Genomic DNA, 26,602 nt, shown 5'->3' with positions numbered 1-26,602 from the left:
TTTGACGACGGTAATCGATTACAACGTAACGGTAATCGATTACAGAGTGTTGAAATCGTGACCACCCTACACGACGCCCGGGCGCGAGCTTCTCGCAAAAACTGGCGCCCGGCGTCCCTCTTTTAGTTGGACGAGCGTCCTCTCTTGTGTCCACAGGGCGAGCGTTCTCTTCTCGTTGGACGAGCGTCCTCTCGTGCGTCTTCGCTGGACGAGCGTCCACATCTGCTTGCAAGACGAGCGTCCACTGCGCGTCTTTGCTGGACGAGCGTCCTCTTCTGCTCGCTTGATGAGCGTCCACTGCTCGCTCAGAGCGCAGAGTGCTTCTTGCTACACAATCAAGCTGGTAATCGATTACCGAAATGTCGTAATCGATTACCAGTACATTTTCTGCCTGGTCACCATTTCACACTCTGTAATCGATTACCAAATCAATGTAATCGATTACAGGATCCAGAAGTCGTTTTTGGGGTGCACGACTTCAACACTGTACCTATGAACAGTGTAAAGTCGTGCAGGGGGGCACGACTTCTTCTTTTGAAGTCGTTTTGGCCCTCCACGACTTCACTTTCGGTCAAATTTTGCTTATTTTGGTAATAAGAAGGCATATTTGTCTACTTTGGTGCAAAAGCCCATGGGCTTCGATAAGAAGGCCAATTAGTTTCTTAAAATTCTTTATTAAAATATATTTTAAAATTTGAGAAATTAACATGTGAATTACAAATTATTGAAATATATGTCTTAAAATACTGTTATATTAAAACAAAAACCATAAGAACATTTTACAAAGATACTATAATTTAGTTGCGTAAAGTAAAACAAGATCCAATCAATATACTGGTGATTATAAGTTTTATTCACCAAAACTACTAAAAAACTTAATTTAATTATTTTATTCTCAACGTAAATTTAAATAAGTTACTGATTATATTTGGTTGATTTAATTATTTTATTCTCAACGTAAATTTAAATAAGTTACTGATTATATTTGGTTGACAAGTTTGGTAGAAGAAAATTCTTTTTGGAAGATTCAATGGTCAAAGACGAGAGAAAGAGAGAAAAAATTCACTTTCTGTCACACAGAAGAGAAGAAAATACAGAAACTTTTTTTAAAAGTACGAACAGAATTGAAATTTTTTTAAAAGGTAAGTGAAATTAAGAACAATGCAAGCAATTAAACTATAAATAAACTATATTTATAACTTTTCACTTTTCATTTATGAATAAAAAACTGAAGTCATAATGTCAAAATGTCTAACGAGATTTAAACTGCAGTCATGATAAATAATAAATAATGGATATTTATAACTTTTCACTTTTTTGATATAATTTATATTGAGCTAAAACTCTGAATTTTAGAGTGTAACTGAGTGGGTTAAAACTCAATGGACAAGCAAATTATGAATAGTAACATAAAATTTTCGACAACCTTTATAAAAAAATTTCATTATCTATGAATATATGAAGTTATGAATAAATAAACTATATTTATAACTTTTCACTTTTCATTTATGAATAAAAAATAGAAGTCATAATGTAAAAATGTGTAACGATATTTACATTGTAGTCATGATAAATAAATGATATTTATAACTTTTCACTTTTGATATAATTTATATTGGACTAAAACTGTGATTTTTAGGGTGTAGCTCAGTGGGCTAAAACTCAATGGGCAAGCAAACTATGAATAGCAAAAGAAAATTTTCGACAACCTCAACTAATATGTTCCAATATATATGCCCCAAAAAAATATTAATTGTATACAACAGAGATGAGCCAGCAAAGTAGATTGAATACCAGTATGAAGTCTAACACACAGTCAATTGCATCCAAAACATAGATACAAATCCAACAGAAAGTACAATACATAAATCCACAATAAACATTAAATAATAGATTTCAAACAGTTCCAAATTACATCACTCATTTCTCAATTTTGATATTTTTCTTCCTAAAGGTCTTCAATGGTAACTAATCCTTTGGTACTTCCGAAGTAGTAGAACAATCTCTTTTTCAATAATAAGTGATGTGGTGGAGGTTAACACATTTTTTTTATAATATTTTAATGCTATATATATCTTATTTTTTTCATCTAATGTAAATATTATAATAAATAAATAATGAATCAATATATATTATAATTTTTTTTTTGTCAAAAATATCTTTTTCCATAAGGTCGCATTGTCACCTGAATTATATTACTATAAGAAAAACCAAAAACAAAAAGATAGGTTAGACATCGAGAAAGGTAAGTTTTGGGTCATGGGTCGGCCCACGAAGCGTGGTACAGCTGTTGTGTAATCGCAACTGGTACAAATATGCATATATGAAATGTTTTGGGATGTGAATTCGAATTGAAGTACATGGCCTCGTTAGTCCCTTCTTCTTCCATTTTCCGACCAACATTGGTTCGGTGCACCAACGAGCGCCGGGCGCTGTTTAATCGCATTGCTCCTGTCTATGATAACGTGCGCCACTATTCTTTTCTTCCTTTCTTCTATTAGCTAATTTATAACTTACGCTGTTTCTCTGTATGTTTTTGAACAGCTGAATGACTTGCTGAGCCTTGGGCAACACCGGATTTGGAAGCGAATGGCGGTGTCGTGGACTGGGTATTCCTCTTTCTTCGTTTTTAGCCTCGGCAGTTTCTTCAAAATATTGTAACAATTGTATTTTCATTTCTTAATTGGGTGTTTGTATGAATTTGGACACAGTGCGAAATTGGGAGATCGTGTGTTGGATGTCTGCTGCGGAAGTGGGGATTTGTCATTTCTCTTGTCCGACAAAGTAGGCTGTGATGGCAAGGTGTTTGATTTTAGTTTCACATATTTCAGTTGCTTTCCTACGAATAGCAAGGGCTTTGAATTCCTGAGAGAGAGAGAGAGAGAGAGGAAAAACATAAAAAAAAATTGATTTCTTTATAAAATCATAAACTAAGTTAAAATAAAAATTTGGAAAAGATATAGGGAAGACTGCATATACTTGCAGAGTTTATTTATATATATATATATATATATATATATATATATATATATATATTTATTTATTTTATACACACACTTCTAAATTAACAATTTTGGTCTCCAAGTTCCCCTTATGTGCTAATTTGGTTATATCATTATATGTTTTCAACATGAGAATGTAGTTTCTTAGACACGTGAGTAAACTAAACATTTAACAAATCCCAAATTTCCATTGATAGAGGAACTTAAGTAACATCTTTACAGTAGAGGATTTTACAGTTTCATCTAATTGTTTATTTTCATCTAATTAAGTATTATCATGTATGATAAACTTATTGACTTTTGTAATATCTATATTAAGAATTGTCCATGTCTAGCATGATTTCTCGTTGCTAATAGGACATTGGACATAAATTAAATTCATGTATTACTATCATTATTATTAGGCCTAAATATTTCTTTTAATTAATCCGGAATTATTCTAATTTTATCTTTTAAGCTTTAAGGTAATTATTATAGACATGATTGCACCTGTTACGAATGACAGTATATGAATGAAGGACACTCTAACTTGAAAAAGAAAATGATTTTATTATGTAATTAAATTATTCTATCTTTATCTGTAAGAATCTAATTTTTTAAAAAAGAAAATAAGAAAACAAAATAAGTTAGAAGATCATACACATATAATTAGGAAGATTGTATAGAAAAATTTTATAGATATTTCCTCTAATTATAACATTTAAAAAAAAAAAAACTTACATTGTAAGTAAAAGTATATTTTAATCAATTCTTCCTATTGTTATAGCATTTGAATTTTATAGTGAAATTAGGGTACATCAAATGTTTTGCGGTGCAGGTCATTGGTCTTGATTTCTCGAAGGATCAGTTATCGATTGCTTCATCCCGGCAACAATTACTTTCAAAGAAGTGCTTCACGAATATTGAGTGAGCATGGGTAAATTTTGCAGTCTGCAGACATTAATTATAACCTGGGGATTTTTTTAATATAATTTTAAACTCTTTTTCTATTTTTGAACCTTCAGAAGAACTTTTGGTGTAGAATAAAGATATTAGCAGTGTGTATAGTAGAGTTCTTATTATGTTTGTGTTGTATATTAGTATCATTGATGCTCTGGGAAGGTAGTAATGGTTTGTTGCGTCGTAGGTGGCTTGAAGGTGATGCACTTGACTTGCCATTTATGGATGGTTGGTTTGATGCTATCACTATGGGCTATGGTCTTCGAAATGTGGTTGATAAACATAAGGCAATGCAGGAAATTTTCCGTGTCCTAAAAGCCGGTAGGTTTTGTATCTCTATCCATTAACGTGATAATTGATGTTTATATTAAATTTGATACATTTTATGGTTTATTTTGCTTTCCAGACTCTACAGTGTCTATACTGGACTTTAATAAAAGCAATGAGTCACTAACTTCTGCAATTACGGTATATCTCAGTCTCACTTGTTGCTTTATATAGGATCTAATAATAATCGGCACATCAATGCTCCTTCATTTTGGACTAGTATTTCTGATCTTTTCAGTAAATTGAAAGGTTTGTCTTTAGACTAAAAATCAAGGTGAAAGAAAAATGCATTCATTCTTTTCAGCAATGCTTTTGACAGGATAGGACCGACGAAAATCATGTTTGGTACTGCTAAATTTAGGGAAAAATTTTCAATCCACTTGTCTAAACATATATTACCACATCTTATTCGTACAATTTTTTTTTTTTAATTTGCTGTTGCCGTTTTCATTTCGTGGTGCACTGAAGGTAACCCCACGTATTTACTTATGATAGGAATGGATGATTGACAATGTTGTTGTACCTGTTGCGTCTGGTTATGGTCTTTCAGAGGAATACATATACCTTAAAAGTTCAATAAGAGAATTTTTAACAGGTTTGTCTTCAAATGAATTTTTTTATCAGATCAGACTTTTTATAGGATTTTTACATTGTATGTCTCGCCCGTTTCTTCTTCTCAGTACTTGAGATATATTGAGAAACTTTCTTTGTAAAGGATATATTCTCAGTGGTTATAGAATGCCATTAGTGTGGCTGTGACTTGGATTTTAATCGTATGGCTTGCCTTTGTTTCTGTGAATATTATAATGGTTGGGATCCATCATACTTATTTGGATTGAGCGAATTACTTAAAGCTTTAGATTCAATCCAGTCTAATCAGCTATCAGGTGGTAGAAATGAGATAGGTCTGGCTATACTTTTCCTTAAAATTAGGCCTGGTATATTTCCTAAAATATAATATTTTTTATATTTTTAAGGTCTAACTTTTTCTAACAATGTGACTTCTTGAAAGCCTATCCAAAAGCCTATGTTATAGCAGGGCCTTTTTAAAGGTCAAAAACAAACTTTTAAATAGACTAATGGCGTAAGGCTTTGTGTATAGATATATATTTTCATAAGGTTATAATTCAATACAATAATAAAACTATTATATTATATTATTTGCATCTGCTTAAATAGGTTGGTTTATTAGTTCTAATCTAAGTGGATTTTCTAATGGCCTAAAGTCTTGACCTTTTCTTGCCAAATAAGCTTTCAAAAAGGTTCTGCCTAACTTACTTAATGTGCTTAAATGTGGACAAAGTTCATATGCCCCAATGAATTACCTGGCTTATTCCCATTCCTATAGTAATTGTTATAGCCTCAATATCAGACTCACTTAACTTGTTGGCCAACTGAAAAACCTCACTTAAGAATTAAAAGGCTGATTTCATGGTACAAGTGTAATGGAGGGAAGGATAGGTCACGAGTTAAAGTTTTCCTACGAACAAAAAAAAGATAAACATATTAACATAAGGCATGATAGGATGCAATGCTGCCAAAATCCTCTAAGCTCAAGATTTTACGGTATTCTCGTTAAATTTAGTTCACCTATCTTACTCTCAAAAGTGGGCCCAAGTTTGGAGCCTCCAAACTTTTGGAGACTTCTGCAAACAGCTTCAGTTTTATTGATCCTCACATTGAAATGGTTACTTAGGATTATGGATGCTTGTTTAGTAAACTGTCCTAAGCACAAGCATAAAAGTTTCTTTTGTTCTATTACACAACATGAGCACATCTGACTATATGTTATGCTATACTTGATACTATATTATATGCGGGTGAGTGGTGGGGTGCTTTAGTCATCAATTTTTGCACCTGTGTCCATTTAACATTGTAATCTTGCAAGTTTTCATTTTGTTGGGGGTACGATTGTCATTCCTTGTTATGTAGTTTGTAATTGTGATGATTAGAGACATATAAATTATGTTGATAAGATTGATTGTCTAATTTAAGAATCTTCCTGTGATGCAGGAAAGGAATTGGAGAAACTTGCCTTGGAAGTAGGATTTTCTGATGCCAGACATTACGAGATTGGTGGAGGCATCATGGGGTGTCTGGTAGCTAAGCGTTAGATATGGGATTTATGTATTTTTTTTAACCCTTTTGTATTCAGGTTGTAAAAACATAATCCATAAATGCTTCAGTAAGATTTTCATATGATCTTTCTCAAATGGTACATTCCTCCATTAAATCCATTATCTCAAGTTTTGGGAGAAAATTGAGTTATTTGGGCTTGGGCCCTGGGCAAACTGCTGGGTCATAGAAAGTTCATTTTTTTAAAATCAGAAAGAATATCCTTTTTTTTCTCTCTTACATGATATGGAATTGATAATTATCTTAAAGGAATAATGCAATCTAATACAAAACATTTTTTATATTCAAATTTAAAAATATACTAAAGAGATATTAGATTGCTTATAGATAAAGAAAACTAAAGGAGGAGGGACTTGAAAGCCTTTTTGTCACTTTTTAAACTCTTCATGTCCGGTTTATGATCATATCACAAAAGTATTAGTATTTATGAGCTGTCACATAAATCAAATTAATCTATAATTCTTATAATATGGAACTGTACAATATGCATTGTTTGCTTCCCATAACCAAATTGGACATTTGGATTAAAATCTCTTCGTAAGTATGCATCCTAAATAGAAAAACATCTGATGCTTGGTGAGCAACCTTAAGCGTCATAGGTCTGAGGCAGACTAAGTTATTTGCCAATCACAAGCAATGCTGCAGACATGCAGTGTGTAGGGATTCTCTGCATTCTCGTGGTCACCTGGGATAGAAAGAGCTATGGGACATGGTAGCCACTGAATCAGGTGCATTAAGAGGATAAAATGGGTCCGCACTTGTGTCATGAAGTTCCATGGTACTCTCATCTAGGAAGGGTGGATTAGAAGGAGCAATTAGATTCTCCTCCTTCTTTGTTAGCATCTTTAATGTCTTTGACATGATTGGTCGTAACGAAGGGACCTCTTGGGTGCATAGAAGTCCTATGTGAACCACTCTTAAAATCTCATCCTTAACCTCGCTGTTGTTGTCTTCCTGTAACTCTATATTTGGATCAAATAATTGTTCAGCAGTCCCTGCCTGAAAATGCTTCCATGCCTGATATTGCCAGAATATTTTTGGGTAAACAGAAGAACAAAATTGTTTCGTCAGTTATTTATTTTGTTAACCATAATCAACGTACAGAGGAGCAACAATTAGAAGAAACAACCAAAGAATCTGCTACTTACCACTGTAACTAAGCTGTCTGAATACTCCGATACTATGCTCCTGTTGTTCTGTCTACCAGTGACCATCTCTAGCAGCAACACTCCAAAACTATACACGTCTGCCTTTTCTGTTAACTGACCATGAGCTAGGTACTCAGGAGCCATATACCCCCTGCAGGGCCAAGAGTAAATGGTTATCTCAGATAAAATATTGCTTCAGTTTTCTGCAACAGCACCTGGCTCTTTCCCTCGTACTATTATTTCTTCAAAACTAGGCAGTGATTTATGAAAAGATACTTACAAAGTTCCTGCAATAGCTGTACTTATGTGGCTCTTGTCCTCTTGAAAGGACCTGGCCAGACCAAAATCTGCAATTTTAGCACGAAACTTTGCATCCAATAGGATGTTGCTGGCTTTTATATCTCTGTGAATTATCTTTGTTTTAGAGTTCTCGTGCAGATAAACTAATCCTTCGGCTGTCCCGATGATAATTTCAAATCTCTTTTCCCAGTTTAATTCTTTGCCCTTGTTTTTATCTGTCATGTATAACTTGACAAATATTAAATTCAGTTCCGTAATTACCAAAAATTTATAATCACTTTGTGATCAAAATGAGGTGAATAGGTGAAAAGGGTAGTCAAGCCTACTGCATGAGTTCCGTAATTACCAAAAATGAAGCGATCAAGACTTTTATTGGGCAGGAATTCATAAACAAGCAGGCTTTCAGGTCCTGAACAACTGCATCCTAACAGTCTGACCAGATTCTTGTGTTCCACACTACTAATTATGTTGACTTCGTTGTAGAAATCTGCTGCTCTATGTCTGTTGTTGAAATATAACCTCTTGATAGCAATCTCTCTTCCATCAGCTAGAACTCCCTGCAATAGCAAATTGTAAGAATGCGATGATTCGTACAATGATGGATAGATATTTGTCTTCAGAGAAGAGAAGTACTTTATAAACTGTTCCAAATCCTCCTTGCCCTAACTTGTTATTTTCATGAAAAGATCCAGTAGCTTTGTCCAATGTAGAGTACTTGAAGTTCAAGCTTTTGTTCTGAAGAGATTTTGCTAACTTTTCTGCATCATTTGAACCTGGAAACCAGAATGATCATTGGAATCGCTAAATATTCTTCAATAGTTGAGTGGTATCACGTGATGTTTCATCAATTTGTTTATAGACAAGGTGAATAATCTCTTCATAGATAAAATAATTCATAAGCAAAATTTATCTTTGAGAGCAGAAGGACTATCTTATAAACACGCAGCTGAAACAACCAATATCTGGTAGTCTAAGTGACAAGGTACTAAATTGTTCCTAAGCAAGGCTCAAGGTTTGAAATTTTTGAATAAAGAAAATAATCACTGAAAACCTTAGCTCAGCTCGAACTGGTTTGGCTCAAAACGGCTATTTAATCAAACCAAAAAATTACAGTTAGACATTATCGGTTGGGGAATGGAAATGATTATAAAATTTGGGTTTCTCATTCTCAGGCTAATAAATGTACTTAACAAATAAGACAATTACCTCTTCGTTTCTTCTGAATGTATCTTTGTTTCCATATATAAACTCCAATAGCTACTCCAACCACCAAAACAATCACCGAACTAACTACTGCAACCACTATTACTACCACGTTACCTGCACAAATAATCAAAATGAACTATACTCAAGATTCACCATTACTCTCTAAAAATTTTTCAATGCAGGATCCTGCATCCAAGCACAGATTGTTCGTCAATTATGAATTGTGAAGAAATCAACAATTTATTTACCTCTTGAACTCCCATTTTCCTGTTCCTTGTTAAGAAAATCTGTGTCTGAGTACCTCATGAAGCAGCCGGTGTTGAGTGCTCGCCCTTCTGACCAGGGCAAGCATCCCTGTAAGGAAAAATATGCATTCTCAAGACATGCTTTGCAAGACCTTTGGTCCAAAGTCCTCCAACAATCCGCCAGAACATAAACAGATTGGTTAGTTGTTCCTGCGACAGCAACATTCCCTCTAGCATATCCTTTGTTGTTGGGTGCATCTTGAACTGCTCTTAAAACTGCTTGCTTTGCCGCTGCTTGAAAACTTGAATTCTTCTTGGTCGTGTTCCCACATACAGCTTTGTCTCCTGGTCCTGTATACTCATTAAAGAAACTATAATTCCCAGCCCTCATGAAGCACCCATCAAGGAAAATGCGACCAGAGTTATAAGGGTAACACTGAGGAAGAACAGTACGTGCCTCAGCATAGCACAATACACAGTCAAGCAATGAAAGATCCCCATAACACTGGGCCAGGCCATAGTTAGTATCAGGTCCTGTCCCTACAACTGCTGTGCCAAAGCCAGTTTTCCGCATCTCATCACTGATCTTCTCCATAGTTGCAACAAAATTGGGAACAAATATAGTAGAATTATGCTCTCGTACATTGCCACATGTTACTAGGACCGTCTTGGCCCTTGGTTCTGCTATAACAGTCTTTGATAGCAGTAGTAACTTCATCACAACAAGGTGGCATAAAGAGATGAGAGAGACTACTTTCTTCATTTTTAGGACGATCCAATCAAAATAGATTTCTCTGGTGAGCTATTCACTACAAACTGTGGAAAAAAAGGGGAGGGTTTAGAATATCTGTGTAGCTATAGGTCTGATAAAAAAAAAGTCATTCCATGTTCGAACTTTACAACTTCTTTTAGTGAATCAGAAACAAGCATAAAGTTTGTCTAACAGGCGCAACAGATTGTTAATGCTTAAGCTAAAATGTTCACAACATGTTTCAACAACTATATCACAATTTCACACATAATCTGAGGTTGAATTCCAAAAACTTATCTGTTCCTGAGAAGAAAGGCAAGTTGAAGACCCAGAGGGACTTTGGAAGAAAAAAATCGTGAAGTAACCAAAGAGGGCAGAATCTCAAGTTCGTACTTCCCTTTTCTGTGCATCCTCGAATTCTCAAAGAATGAAAGAAAGTACTGCTACTTTGGCAGCAATCATCATTAGAAAGGTAGATTTTGGTTCTTTTTCCATGTTTATCACAGAGATGTAAAAAAAACTAAAGTTTTAAACTTGCTCTCACTTACATGACGTATGAATGATGCTGATGTATATGGACCAACAGTTTGAAAAATGAGGAGCAGAATAGAAGCCACTCCACCCGAAGACCCCACTTTGAATTAATAGTAATAATTTATTAACAATCGTTTTTTAATCAACTTTTTAAAAATGCAGCTAAATAAAATAAAATAAAATTGTTAAGACAGTTGGTGGAGGTCGTCTGAAACACAGACAGAGTATGAGATTGAAGGTGACGAAAATAGGAAAAGAATATGACAAAACTTATGACAGCTGTTTATGTTTTTTAAGACATTTGCTTAGCAATTTTTTTTTCAAATTTATAGATTTGAAGGAGAAATTCATTAATGAATCACATAAAATTGATTTTCAAATAAATGATTAGAAAAAAAAAGTGAGAAGAGAATATAAAGATAATCTTATCTAACTTTCTCCACAATAATATATATATATATATATATATATATATATATATATATATATATATATATATATATATATATATATATATATAAATTTAAAACTGATACCTTTAACTTTCTCCATAATTATATCTTAAACTCAACCAATATGATTATAATAAATTAGGAAACACTAAATTATGTTTGTTCAATTAGATCTTGATATCCTAATTTAACTTATGAAAAAAAATGTATTAAAAACAGTTAGATAGATTTTGAGTACTAAAATAACGAGTAGACAATTATTTATTTAATTGCTTATGATTTTATTATCATTAAAAAATATCAATTGGTTATATATATGAAAAAAATTATCAAATTTCTTGTAGGTTTTACTAAGAATCGAAAAAAAAGAACGAACATTTATCTCTGTATGGACTTCCTTTCTATGTTATCTGTTTATAAAAATAAAAACTTCTATTTTTTGCTCGGTTACTAGAAAATAAGAAAAATATGAAGAAAAAAAGATAAATACAATAAAAATATACTTATTTATTAAAAATAACTTAAATAAATATAATTTTATTATTATTTTAAAAACAAACGGATTAACACTAAAGAAAAAAAAAGTGGGTATTTATTGGAACGAAAACTTCCCCCACAACAAAACCTAACCAATTTATTACGGACCCCACACGTGTCAACAACCATTCATATCAGCCCACACGAACCAAACCAGTGATCAACAACACAGTCTGAAGAAAACCAAAAAAACAAGAATGAACCAAAAATAACTCTCGTTGTTCATGTCGCTTAGTTTGTTATACAAGAACTCGAAGCAAGTGTTGTTAAATATAAAAATACGAAAGGTTGGGACAGAATTTCAGAGGAAATTGTTACTTACCTATGATTCGGTCGGTCTGCATAGAAGAAGAAGCACTGGAAAATGGGAAGTGAAATTGAAGTTGGTGGTGTGAGAGAATGGGAGGATTTAACGAAGAGACAGGTCAACGAAAGTTGAGACAAAAAGTGAGTAATGTAAGTTTGAAAATTGGAAGTCTTTTGGTATGCAGAGAGAGAAAATTGAATCAGTGGAAATAAAACAGAGTATGACAACGATACGAGTAGTGTATGCAAGAAAACCAATAGTGTAATCAAATGTAGCTGCGTGGTAACATCGTACCTTTGAATCGTTCTACATTTTTGGAAGTCGTCAATATACACTGAACTTACCATCTTGCCCTGCAATTTAATCTATTTTTTATGTTCAGTTTCTTCATTTAAAAAACATATTTCTACGTTTTTGAAACTATTTTTTAGTTTAGAAACAAATGCTGATGTAACACAAATGTCTGATTCTAATCCTATATAATATTATATGAACAATCTCATTTCTACCAACTCTTGTGGAAGAAAATATAGAAAATTGTCTGAAATTATTTTAGTAGAGTAAGTGATATGAACCATAACTTTTAATCTGAAAAAAAAAAAGAAACTTAACGTGTAGGGTTTTGGAATTAATAGTAAGGAGAAACTTCCATGCATTTCACTGTATTTGCTCACAGAAGCACTCAATTTCTTGGTCATTAAAAGGACAAAGGAAGTCAACTATAGAACTAGTGATAGATGTTAAGTGTTTAAAATAAATTGAAAGTTTCACGTTATGAAAATAAGTAATATAATTAATATATAAGTAGAATACCTTATAAGTTTGTTGAAAGTGATATTATAATCTTTTATATAAACTTGTTTATGAATTATTAGTGTCAAATTTTTCGTTCTCAATCATCTAAAAATAGTCAAATACAAACAATAACAATGACTCTAATTCTTTATTTGGAAAAGAAGGCATCTTTTATGTTTACCCAACCCCAATGTTCACTTCTCAATGGATTTTTGGATTAATAAAATGGAATTTTTTAAATTATTTAATAGAATTTTTAATTCTTATATTTATATTTATAATTATTTAATGTTTCCTTTTCTATTTATTAAATTAACATTAATATCATTTCTTCCATTTTGTTCCTAGAAATAAATCATAAGCATGTAAAAAGAGTAATTATATTATCAAACTTTGTTTTATTATTATTATTATTATTATTATTATTATTTAAACAACCTCAACACAGATCTACCTTAAAAATCATATTGAATGTTTTTAAAAACATAAAGAATATGTTGAATAACAAATAAATAAATATATATGAAATCATATTACAATTATAAAGACAAAATTGCTATTAATTCATATTAAAGATGAGGATATATATACAGAAAAGGCTTTAGACGTATGTTATTTTGGACTTTTAACGTCTAATATCTATCCGACGTCTATATGGGTGATGTTAATGAGATGTCAGACCTAATAAGTTAGACGTATATAGACGTCCGATCCATACAGGTCATACGTCTATATAAATGTTTGACACTATAGATCAGACGTCAAAAACATTGCCGTATTTGATTGGATCTTTTTCCGCTTGAGGCCTCTCGGGTTGCTCCTAGCTCATGGTGATTCGAGTTTAGAACAAAATATTTTAGTTGAAGAGAATGTATTATACGTTTTTTTTTTTGTATTGGATGGTTTTAAAAACGTAGTGAAGAGAATTTGAGGAGTGCAAAACACAAGAAATCGCCGCCCAAGAACGCCGCCCAAGGACACAAGCAAAACTGCACCAAAACCCAACGAAAACGTATTTTAATCGGTTCAAATAAAAGATAATTCATCAAAGAGTGATGTAATCGGAGTAAAATTAATTTAAAACGGTGCAAAAGTGAGAAAACGAACCTGAAAAGCGTAACCCTTAGAGAGAGAACGCGAGGAAGATGATGAACATTAAGTGCGCGTAACTACTGCCTCGCGTTCGCGATGTTTTAATGCAGCCATATAGAAGTCGGGTCCGCCCACATCAGACGTCTATATGGCTTTAGAAGCCGGATTGGCAGGATCTGACGTCTAAATGGAGTTAAAAGATGACATTTTAGATTTAAAAAATGAGTATATAGAAGTCGGTTCCCCCCACATCGAACGTCTATATGGCTGTAGAAGTCGGATTGGCGGGATTTGACGTCTAAATGGAGTTAAAAAGTAACTTTTTAGATTTCAAAAATGAGTATATAAAAGTCTGTTTTCCCCATATCAGACGTCTATATGGCTGTAGAAGTCGGATTGGCGGAATCTGACGTCTAAATGGAGTTAAAAAATGACTTTTTAGATTTAAAAAATGAGTATATAGAAGTCGGTTCCCCCCACATCGAATGTCTACATGGCTGTAGAAGTCGGATTGGCGGGACCTGACGTCTAAATGGAGTTAAAAAGTAACTTTTTAGATTTCAAAAATGAGTATATAAAAGTCGATTTCCCCCACATCGGACGTCTATATGGCTGTAGAAGTCGGATTGGCGGAATCTGACGTCTAAATGGAGTTAAAAAGTGACTTTTTAGATTTAAAAAATGAGTATATAGAAGTCGGTTCCCCCCACACTGGACGTCTATATGGCTGTAGAAGTCGGATTTGCAGGATCTGACGTCTAAATGGAGTTAAAAAATGACTTTTTAGACTTCAAAAATGAGTATATAGAAGTCTGTTCCCCCACATCAGATGTCTATATGGCTTTAGAAGTCGGATTGGCGGGATCTGACGTCTAAATGGAGTCAAAAAGTGACTTTTTAGATTTCAAAAATGAGTATATAGAAGTCTGTTCCCCATATCAGATGTCTATATGGCTTTAGACGTTTGTTTAGTGAAAACAACATAAAAAATTATTTGATGAGTATTTATGAATGTAAAAACAAAAACTAATCATCAAAGGGAAGATATATTGACTAATTATATGAATGGGAGTCAAACTAACTTTGTAAATTTCTAACAAACGTGAAATTCCCCTGTCAATTAAATAAAATAAGTTTAAACTAATAATGTTTTTATTTATATTGATTTGAAATTTATTCATTTCAAAATAATTTAATTAAATTAAAATTAACTTGGGCGTACATATACTCATATTTAGAAAAGGTTTAATAATTTCGGACGTCCTTATTTGTGCAGAATCATCTCAAATAGGTTCTCGTATTTTAATTGATCTTAATTAGGTCCCTTTTTATGAAAAATTAACTCAATTTGGACCTTGTCATTAAGTGGGCTGGACGATGTTAAAAAAATTTGTGTCGTGGTTTGGTGACTAAGCAATTTTTAATTACGTGGCAGAGTTTGGTTGCCTTAGGTGAATTTTTTTTATTTACAGTTTTAAATAAGTTACATTTAATAAAAAAAACATAGCGTTTTACTTAGGAAAAGGTTATTAAAACTTAGGGATTTGTTGAGTGCATGCAAAATTAGGAAAATTTGGGGAAAATAAGGTTTTTCGTGGCTTGGTTGTTCTGGTTGGAAATTAGGGGAAAATAGGAAACGTGGTGAGAAATTAGTTGTGAATGAAGGTTCGTTTTATGAATTTGGTGTGATCTATCGATGCTTTTTCGGTGGAATCGACAACTTGTTGGTAGTGAATCATGTGGAAGGCAGTCGCGAAGGTGTTCGAGGTGAATCACATGTTGAGGTTAGTAAATGGGCTTTTCATTTAATTGTTCGTTGATTTTGTCCTTTTATGGTTGTCCAATAATGTTGCATGGTCATTCATGTTTCATTGTTGATTGCAATGTGGTTCTTCATGTTTAAAGTGTTGTTGGATTCTCTTTTTCAGTGGGTCGTGATTTAAATTTTTATTAATTTTGGTTGTTGTCGTTATGTTATTATTTTATATGTTAAATATAACTTTTTTACGTTATGGAGGAACATTTTGAAGTTGTATTCCACCACAGTGAAAAGTTCATAAATGAGAGGAAATTTAAGTAGGAGGGGGAGAGTACAACTTTATCGTTTGACCCAGACATGTGGAGCTAGTTTCTTCTAGTCAGTGTAGTAAAAGGATATGGATATGATGAGTTTAAGTTGTGGTACTGTGTAGGTTGTGGTTTTGTGTTAGATAATAGATTGGAATCTTTGTTGCATGACATAGGAGCACTGCACATGATTAACTTAGCTAGGCTTAATGGTGAGATTTATCTATTTGTTGTTAGGTTTACATGTCAGCACCTCTTTACAATTTAGTAAAAGTATATTACTTTTTTATTTTTAAATGTATTACAAAATATATTTATAGTTTTATTCAAAGCATATTTATCATATCAAAATAATAATATAAGTTAATTAAATCTTTAAGATATATCAAATTATTTATTCAATTACTATTTTATCATTTAATAAATTAGACAGTTATGACAATAAGCCTTTGTTCACTTAGGGGAGAGGGAGTAGATGAATTTGAAGGGATTTGAGGGTGAATTAATTGTTGTTTATTTGAGTGAATTTGGAGGCAAATGAGAGTGGATTTGGAAGTAAAGTTTATGAGAATTAGTTTAGAATTTGATTGATGTGACAAATACAAAAAATTTGTTTAATTGGTAGAAATTAAAGATTACCAAAATGCCCCTATCTATTAATGTAATATAAAATAATATTTGTTAATGTTATATTTAATAAGTGAAGGTGATTATTGTGCTGCATGATGCATGATGCATGATGCATGATGCATGATGCATGATGCATGATGCATGATGCATGATGCATGATGCATGATGCATGATGCATGATGCATGATGCATGATGCATGATGCATGATGCATGATGCATGATGCATGATGCATGATGCATGATGCGATGTGTTTCTAAAATGGACACGCAAGCATGCACGTTGCACGTGATCATCTTTAGTGCTCCCTCCCTTCCTTCAAACATAACACCAACAACGGGCTCTTTCTTCCACACTACTATCATCGCTACCTCCTTTCTCGCTCATTCTTCACCGACAAACTCATCCTTTTCCTTTTCTCGGAATATTATTTTCTCCTCTTTTTTTTGTAAAGGAAACCAAAAAAGGCTCAATTTTTGCCATTCCTTTCCTTTACCCTTTCGACCGCACGCACACGCTCTACATTCTCTCGCACCTAAATTCATCCAATGTCTCATGCTAATCCAACCTTTTGAAACTCAATTTGGGATCTCCTTGGCGGGTCTCAATTGTTGAAATCCAAATGCACAGTTACCGCCTGGGCAGAGCAGCGCGTTTGTCGCTGTCGTCGCCGCGATTCTGCCACAGCCAGAGCAAGAACGAAAGCTGAAATTCATCTAAGGAGAGCAATTCCATGGAGAAGTTGGTCTTTATTCTTATGTCGGCAGTTTTCAGAAGGTGGGGTTGCTTCTATTTGCATCTTTGTTGTACATTTCTAGAATGTTGTTGTATATAGGTTCCTTCAGCTTCGATGTTGTCAGTATAAATAATGGTGTCGTTCTTGTGGCTTGTAATAAGTTTTTGTGATCTGAAGAACTACGAGATGCTGCCGGAGGCTGCGATTGTAAGTGGTTGTGTTTCAGGAGGAAGACGTTGTATACGACCAACATTATGGCGGCGGTTCCCACCACCACAAACCGTAGTACAACATAGGCATGTTGTTGTTGTCGGAAGAGGAAGATGGCGAAGGAGAGGATGAAAATTTGAAAGGGCTTAGAACACACGGTAGAACCGAATACGACGGGCAGAACCGAATACAACGTTGTATGCAATTTATTGTAAGCACTGGAACCGAATACGCGATATCTGGAACCAAATACACCACCCTTCAATATTCCTTGTTGAAGCGGAACCGAATACTCCTCCTGCGTAACCGAATACAGCTTCCTTTGTTGGCCTTCATTCTTCCTCTTCAACCACATATATGCTCTGTCTTTACCCATCAAACTCGTTACCTTCAACAGAGAGCACCCCCTTCTTCGTCTTCATTTCCAACAAAAGCCTCCAACCTGCAACAACAACTCAAGATCTCACAAAAAACCATTACCTGAGATCAAGCATGGAACCGAATATCACCATTGGGAATCGAATACTACTACAAGGTAGTCGAATACACCTCTAGTTCTTCCTCTTCAAATGCTTCGAACTGGTCTTCATCTTCAACCATCAGCCAGGATTGGAGTTGGAATTATAAAATGTGCAAAGGGTAAATTAGACATTGTATTGTAAATCTTTACAAATCTCTGCACTCCATCGAGTGATGAAAAATACCACTATCCCGCAAATCTGTACCTTTTCGTCGTCGCATTTACGTTGAAGTGGACGCACATCGTCCCGTAAATCTACACTCTCATTCTTTTTTTAACAGTAAAATCAATTCAAATGAGCAAAGAAGTTGAGAAGTAGGTTGTAACTCTGCCGTTTGAGTTTTTATGTCTACTTCCTTTAGACTTTCTTTGGTTCGAGTCCAGAGAATGATTGATTTGGAAAGTACATGAAAATAGTTTTGTTGAATAGGAAGATACTGAAATTAAGTTGAATTTTTATTGGTATATGTGATTGTTGAGTCTAATGTAGTGTGTAGTGTCCAAATTTCTTTTACTTGTATTTTTTTCATAATATAAACAGTTTTTGTTAGAAAACACATCAGACTAGAAAATAAAATAAACTATTTATTAAAAAATTATTAATGATTTAGAAACACTATTTATTAATATTTAATAACAATTATAAAAAATTAAATGAAATTTTAATAGTTATTTTAAAAAACCAAATGTTGGATAAAGGCAAATCATTATATCTACACATGATGATGTTGAAGAAGTGCATAAGAGTCTAGTAGATAATTATAGTGAGAGACTTGTGTTTGTAGGTTTATTTTCTTATATGTTATTCAATCTTTTTTTATTTAATATGATATTTTTAACTTATATTTTGAATTCTACCAAAACTTATATAAGATCTCATTTAGCAAAAAAAAATTAATTTAGTTTTATAATCTTAGATAATTATTTTTATATAAGAGTTACCTCGGGATGATAACTTGTTATATATGTTTTTGAATTTCATAATTTCATATTCACACATATCAAAAATTCACCAGTCTTTGCAAATTTCGGTAGATGAACAGTAACCATTACGGAATGATTATTTAATAACATATAATGTATAACCGATTTACCACACCTTGCTTTACGTTTTGTTTGTTTCGGATTCGGTATTCTACCCTTAAAATTAATAAGATTCAGTGTATAACGCCGGGAGAAATGAAAAGATTTGTTTTATCGGAAATTAATCACAAGGAAACTGATTTTTAGTTAGAACTTATTTCAATACTTATCGATATTAAAGTAATTTCATAGAATAAATATATAACGGATCTTGATTTACATCAACTGTAAAAAAAAATTTTAACTAAAGGATAATATAGAAATGAGGAGGTGTAGGGAGAACTTGTGGTGGTGGAGGAAGTAACCCTCAAAATATTACTTCAAAATGGATAACTCGACTTGACCCAGTTTAGTCCATCACAAGTTGATCATTTAGTTACTCAATCCAATTCGGCTCACTTATTAGAAAGAAAATTTTTTTTTGAACCCGGCACAGCTTATCAGGGATTGGTGAGTTAAACTGTTTGACTTGACTCACTTAATTACAAGTTTTCTTTTTCAAATAAAAAAAATTACATTTTTTAGGTAATTCAAATCTAAATAAATTTCAATCTAAAACTATATTAAACTAATTCAAAATAAATAAAAAGTACCATACAATCCAAATGTAATCCAAAAGCAACTACAAAAAACAAGCAAATAAGTTTATAATATTGATAATTTTTGTATCATTTATCCATTTATAAGATTAGAGTCTAAAATAGATAAATCTATAATATTTTTCTTTTTTAAAACATCTTTTTTTTTATCTTCGTTTACAATGCAATAAAAAAAATTAAATTAATAATATTAAAACACAAAATAATAAATAATTAAATTAAATTAAGTGGATCGATGATAAACTCGACTCACGGCATATTCATTTCATGTGTACAAATTTTAAGTAGATCAGGTTAAATATTAATCCATATAAAAAATTATATATTTTTCAATTTCAACCCAAGTTACCAAATTGTTTCTCGAATTCTAACCTATTTTACCAACCAAAAAATATATAACACGAGAAGAGAAGAGGTAATTTGGGTGTGCTTAAGGAGAGTTTTCCTGGATTATATAAACAACATAAGACATAATTAAAGAACATAGAGTAGAGGAGTGGCCCCACCCGCGTGCTAGAACAAGACAAAAAAACCTAGTAGCTGGACACTCTTTGCAGCACATACAACCAATAATGTCTCCATTTTAGGCTCACTCTACAATTTCATTCAGCTACAAACTGGTTTTTTATCCACTAAATATACGTGTAAACCACTTTCCCATTCTATATATAATACCATAAAGCTACCATTAAATTAACTGAACTAGCTCTTACTTTCTTTATCCACACCATGTTCATCTTCTGAGATTAGTTTAGACACTTTTTTCTGTAAACTAACATGAAAGAGTATTCTAACCAAAATGCTTATTAGGATAATGTCAAATCATATTACCATTAAAATTTATTTTTAAGTCAATTATTCAATTATACTTCTATAGAATATATATAGTATTAGTGGAAATTAAAATATGAGTCTAAATTGTATATTAAAAAAATAAAAGAATATTAAATATAAAAGAAAATATATAAATTATTATCTTAATGTTTTGGATTTAAAATAGTATTAATTTTTTTAAGTTTTACCCGTATCTTATTGATGTGTCTTTCCATATATGTAGTTTATTTTATAAACTTATAACTACTATTTATAACAAACTTATATTGATAAAGTTAAATATTAAGTTTCTTATTCACCAACAAACTTAAATTTTAATAGATTTGTAAATTAAAAAAAATAAAAAAAAGCCGCAAATTTAAGTTTGTTATGATCATATGAGACTTAAATTTACTTTTTTTTTTCATTTGAAATTATTTTTATTTGGGACAAAATCAAAACCTGAGAAAATTTTCTAGAATAGAATATATATTTTAAATTGTTCATTTATTTTTGTTTGGCACAAAATCAAAACCTAAAAAATCTTCTAGAGTAGAATATATATTTTAAATTGTTCAATTTCCAGTATATAATAAACCGTTCTAAAATAAAAATAAACAATAAAATGTTTAACTTAAAATTGATATTCTAAAATTTAAAATATAATCTAATCTACACATTGAAGACGATAACTTGTCCATTGATATATATTAATTGGACTATGATCACCTTTGATATAAATGATAAATCATTAAACACCTAAAACAAACATAATGAAATATTTCAAAGCATAGAATTCATACATTAGTTATAAATGTTTATTGTTGTTACCATAAATTTATATCTGAATGATACTTAAATTTAGGTATATGATTTTGTTGACACAGTTTAGTTCAATGTATTAAGATATATAAGACCCTTGAAGGAGTCACTAACATGCAATTCCTCTTTGAAAAGTATACAATTATGATTAGGTAAATGTGGAAATACAGATACCTTACTTTTCCATGTTATTGATGAAAGAATGATGCTTGTAATTAATTAATAGTGTGTTCTTTAATGGTCCATTCTTATTTGTCTGCAACATAAACTCCTAAAAAAGGCTTCTTCTGTGATACATTGTTATACAATGGATGGAATAACAAGCATTTTTCTGCTCACAATAAAGCCGGTATTTCAGAGAAGATAAGGGTTTAATTTAGTATGCATATATAATTGGGTAAGCTTTCCTTAATTTATTGCCATTACAACCAATTATTCAAATGATTGCATGATTCTCATCCACCTTATATAATTGTGGTGAAATGGTGCTATAAATATATATATATATATCTTAAGGAAAAAGGAGCCTCACGTAAAAACAACAAAGCTAGCCTATGAAAAGGTTATTTATTTTTATAAAGAATGAAAATATTATTTATTTGCCACCCCCTCAAAAAATGAGGACAATAATACTATATTACGATATTCCAACAAAAAAAGAGAGATTATTATGCGACTAATGATTAACAACAGTATAAAAATATTGGTCTGTGTTTATATATGCACATTCTGTCATTAACTTACTGCTTTACCGGTCGTTATAGATACAGGGAGAATTCGTTTGATTTTTTTTCCATGAAACGATGAGACAACTAATCCCACTTAATTCAGTATGAATCGATGGGAATTTTATAAAAAGAGATTGAATATTATAATTTTAAGTCAAACCCTAAATTCTTATTTTATCTCATAATACGTTAAGTTTAGTAAGATTGATTTTTTCTTTTTAACTTCTAAAAGTCTCGTTCGTTTCTATTGACCGTGTCGTGATAACAGTAGAAGATAAATTTGTTCAATAAAAGTTGTTTAAAGAAGTTTGAAAAAGTTCTTTGGCTAAATACTGATTCGTGAACATTATTATTATAATATGTTTTGAATAATTTTAAATTTGTAAAAATAGTATAAAGTATTTCATATATTAATGTATTTTATTAACACATTATGCTATAACTAAACTTATTATAAGATATTTTTTTTATCTTTAAATACTAAACATCTTTTTTAATATTAGTGACGCTATAAATTATATTTTTAATAAAAGAAATCCGTAAAGTATTGAGTACGTTAAATATTAATATTTTATCTTATAAATGGAAATAATTTTCTCTCTCAGGTGTTTTTTGTGCTGAATTATTAATGTTATTGAATTGGAAGGACATGAATAGGGATAGGACAAGAGAACCAATAGGGAGGATAAGCTAAATTCTGGACCTACTAAAAAATGGCAGAGTTGTCTTGGCCATGCTTAAAGAACAGCTTATTACTACTAATTCTAGAATTGTTCATATTTGATGAAATTTTTGTACGAATATTTTTTGAAATTTACAAAACTAACAATGTTTTTTTTTATAGAAACTCATTTCATACACATAATTTCGTAGGAAAAGTCTTACTAGACATGAAAAATTCTAATAGTTTGCTGTGTCGTCTGTGTTTTTCACAGGCAGCAAGAATATTATTCACTGCAGAAGGACAACCATGAAATTCTGTTCTGCACTTGTTTGACAAAAGTACGATGAAAAAGAAAGCATAAAATATATAAACAAAATACATATGACTTTTCTAAAGTACACTGTTTGTGTAATACTTATGGGAATCTTCATATTATATGACAATGGTATCCACTTTTCTTTCGATTAATTAAACTTATCTTAAGCATTAGTGATTGAACAATTTTTTGAAAAGCTTACACTAAAAAATTAGAATCAAACACACTATTTTCCATCATATATTCCACTATATAAACCCTCTATAACTACTATATGATCACTTCCCTGCACATTACCAACTCAAGATCCTAGAACTCGTTGCTAGAGCTGAATTTCTATCAGTGGCAAATAAAAGGGTCGTGAAGGAATGAAGAGAAACAAGAGGTTTTCCTCACTCTTTTTCATCTCCTTGTTGGTGATTGTCTTTGTCACCTTCTCTACAGTTTCTGTGGAAGCAAGGAAGACTAAGAAAAATCTTCACAAACGTCATAAAGATAGTCACAGTGGCAATGGCCACGGTCGACGGTCACATTCTCCATGTCCAACACCAACCCCTCCGCCTTATTATGGTCCTCAAGGGAGCATGTTTGATGTTTTGTCTTTTGGTGCCAAGGGTAATGGAGTTTCTGATGATTCAGAGGTAAATAAATAAAGGAAGAGTCATGCTATGAATTCAAAGACACGGTGAGTTTTAACTGCTAGAGTTATAACATTGTTGATGATGCTTATAAACCAGGCACTTGTAGCTGCATGGAAAGGTGCATGTAAAGTTGCTGGTGCTACAGTTAAAATTCCAGCACAACGCAAGTTCCTCATCAAACCTGTTACTTTACAAGGCCCTTGTATGCCTTACCTTACTCTTCAGGTTTCACTTTTCTTTTTTGTTGTTGCCGAGTCAAGTTATTTTTATTTGGATAAACATTTCTGAAAACAAAACAAACTCAACTTCATACAAATTAAATTCATTTTATACACTTGATCTTATGAGAAAACTTGGTTTGCTTTATGTCTTTATCTTTTTAATTTTGTTTTGTTAGAAGTCCCATATGAATCCGATAAAACGTTATATTTTCTTTGCTTTTTATAAGATACTGATAAATTTATGAAAAGAAGGTATCATTATCAAAATAATGTTTTGCACGAGGCATTTGAAAGTTGTATGTGTAACTGTAACAGATCGATGGAACTCTATTGGCACCTGCTGAAGCATCTTCTTGGCCAACATCAAGTTTGTTTCAGTGGATAAATTTCAAGTGGGTACAGAACTTTACCATCAAAGGTTCTGGCACTATTGACGGCCAAGGCTATAACTGGTGGAGCTACTCAGAATTATATGACATACAGGTAAAAATTGCCAGAAAAAAGAAACAAGTCAAGTATATGTGACAAAGTTAATATAAATTTCAAACACAAATAGCTCACTTTGCACTCATTATGAATTCTGGCAGAAGAAGATCTATTCAAAAAAAATTCCAAGCATGAAACCAACAGTAAGATCTTACCTATAACAGAAAGTACAATTTTCTGTGTAATTTTGTTTAGTTTCAGTTTCTGATAAGCCTTGTTTGAGACTTACTATATGCAGGCTATAAGATTTTACTCCAGCAACTCTGTCACAGTTCGTGATATCAGAATCATAAACAGTCCTCTGTGCCATCTAAAATTTGACAACTCAAAGGGGATTGAGGTTGACAACATTACAATATCCTCCCCAGAGAATAGCCCAAACACTGATGGCATTCACTTACAGAACACACAGGACGTGGAAATTCAACGTTCAATCATTGCAACAGGTAAGAGATTAATTCATATGTTTTAAATGACTGTACATTCCATTTCTACAAGCTGGCAAAGTAGAATCTTGTAAATTGTTAAATCATGGCCGGTATGGTGCATTGCCACTTGACTACTTTGACAAAGAATAATTGGCTGAAACATCCTTTTCAACTTAAAACGGTAAACTGTCACCACAACTAACTTTTGAAACGTGCAGCATATAAAATTATTTTTACAGCTGAACTAACTTTAACTTTTGTTACATAGTGTGCAGATATAGTAGGTACCCAACTGAATTCAGTCTACATAGTACTGAGATATTAAATTTTATATTTTCCACCAGAAGATTATAATTTATAATACTTTAGTTGCTCTTATTTTTTATATTATCAGGAGATGACTGTGTATCCATCCAAACCGGTTGCTCTAATATTCATGTCCACCACATTAATTGTGGCCCCGGACATGGTATAAGGTAAGAAAAGATATGCAGACCCTAACCAGTCCAAGTTGGCATCTTCCTATAGTGATTTTGTTACCAAAACCACTCAGATTCTTTATACATCTCATTTTCTTTATACAGTTTGGGAGGATTAGGGAAGGACAAGAGTGCAGCATGTGTGTCTGACATCATTGTTGAGGATATCTCTATGAAAAACACTCTATATGGAGCAAGGATCAAAACATGGCAGGTATTAATAACTTTTATTTGTGCTTAAACCTGGTTATAACAAGGTCTGGTTGTTGGCAATATCATTGAGTTTTTTTATTCTTCTTGCAATTAATAGGGAGGCTTTGGTATGGTAAAAAATGTGTCATTTTCCAGAATTCAAGTGTACGATGTTATGTTTCCAATAATGATAGATCAATACTATTGTGACAAGCAAAAGTGCAAGAATCAGACAAGCACTGTGGTGATTTCTGGGGTGAAGTTTGATCAAATAAGTGGAACTTTTGGAATGCAGCCTGTTCATCTAGCTTGCAGCAATTCCATTCCATGCACAGATGTTGATTTAACCGACATTCAACTGAGTCCCTCCCCTAAATATAAAGGTTTGCAACAAGCTGTGTGCTGGAACACTTACGGAAAATCACAAGGGCCTTTGCTACCTTCAACCATTGATGATTGCTTGAAAAGTGGTGGTGGACTAATCAAGAGGATAGCAAGGTCACACGATAGACTTTGTTACTGATTGCTCATGTGAGCCTTGTGGCAGCTTCCCTTCTACAATTTTTTTTATAACTGTGGGAAGGTGATGATGGTGTAAATTAATTTACTTCATTTTTCCATTGGATTTAATGTGCTCATAGACTTTGTTCATTGGTTCAGTGTTGAGTGAGACCAAATATTTAACTGGTGCCTGTTGGGTTTGTTATTGTGGAAAGACATGGAAAGGTTTTTCTTTAAAATGGTCAAAACTTTATGTAAGACAACGAGCCATCTATTTTATTATCCCAGACATTTATGTTTGAATCATCCTTTCATAAATAATTGTGTCTAAAACCTTTTAAAATAGTTCATAAAAAATTAAAGCAGTTTAATAAAATAAAATCGAAGCAATTATTTTTATATTTAACTGAATGAATCAGCTAAGTGTTTTCGAGCCTAATTAAACATGCAAATGATAATCCTGTGTTGAATTAACTCTACTATAAACAGTGAAGTTCATTTTTAGTAAATTTATATAAGCATTAAAAATAATATCTAAAGTTTTCCCACTAATTTAAAGAATAGAAACTTAGCAAGCTTACCTTATTACTTGTTGAGTTGGATTCTCTTGTCTAAAAAGACTAAATTAGTGAAGTTCATTTGTTTCACTCTTAATTTAAATGGAAAGGAGTCGTGTAGGTTAAAAGACTGTAAATT

At 32.3% G+C, this 26,602-nt stretch overlaps 3 protein-coding genes across 3 annotated transcripts; 2 read left to right on the top strand and 1 right to left on the bottom strand.

The window, feature by feature from the left end:
• The first annotated feature begins 2,237 nt into the window (after positions 1–2,237).
• On the top strand, positions 2,238–6,508 carry MENG (S-adenosyl-L-methionine-dependent methyltransferases superfamily protein). Its single transcript, XM_088098203.1, has 8 exons — positions 2,238–2,465; positions 2,545–2,609; positions 2,712–2,802; positions 3,820–3,908; positions 4,129–4,262; positions 4,348–4,409; positions 4,764–4,863; positions 6,282–6,508. The coding sequence occupies exons 1-8, from the start codon at positions 2,361–2,363 to the stop codon at positions 6,380–6,382; spliced, it is 747 nt and encodes a 248-aa protein (XP_087954329.1). The 5' UTR covers positions 2,238–2,360; the 3' UTR covers positions 6,383–6,508.
• A 328-nt stretch (positions 6,509–6,836) lies between these two features.
• LOC124846190 (cysteine-rich receptor-like protein kinase 2) lies at positions 6,837–10,554 on the bottom strand. The gene is made up of 7 exons (XM_088099063.1): positions 9,307–10,554; positions 9,059–9,172; positions 8,486–8,625; positions 8,199–8,409; positions 7,833–8,067; positions 7,553–7,703; positions 6,837–7,421 (listed from the first exon to the last, which is right to left on the bottom strand). The coding sequence occupies exons 1-7, from the start codon at positions 10,064–10,066 to the stop codon at positions 7,086–7,088; spliced, it is 1,947 nt and encodes a 648-aa protein (XP_087955189.1). The 5' UTR covers positions 10,067–10,554; the 3' UTR covers positions 6,837–7,085.
• Positions 10,555–23,304: 12,750 nt separating this feature from the next.
• On the top strand, positions 23,305–26,123 carry LOC124846153 (Pectin lyase-like superfamily protein). The gene is made up of 8 exons (XM_047323367.2): positions 23,305–23,599; positions 23,696–23,824; positions 24,136–24,303; positions 24,408–24,449; positions 24,545–24,752; positions 25,129–25,210; positions 25,319–25,427; positions 25,524–26,123. Exons 1-8 carry the CDS (start codon positions 23,327–23,329, stop codon positions 25,926–25,928), a joined length of 1,416 nt encoding a protein of 471 aa, XP_047179323.2. The 5' UTR covers positions 23,305–23,326; the 3' UTR covers positions 25,929–26,123.
• Positions 26,124–26,602: the final 479 nt, after the last annotated feature.

Source organism: Vigna umbellata, chromosome 9 (genome assembly GCF_029865625.1).
Source record: "Vigna umbellata cultivar VRB3 chromosome 9, Vumbellata_1.0, whole genome shotgun sequence".
Lineage (NCBI taxonomy): Eukaryota > Viridiplantae > Streptophyta > Magnoliopsida > Fabales > Fabaceae > Vigna > Vigna umbellata.
The sequence above is the reverse complement of the archived record's forward strand: the minus strand, read 5'-3'. Positions and strand labels throughout refer to the sequence as shown.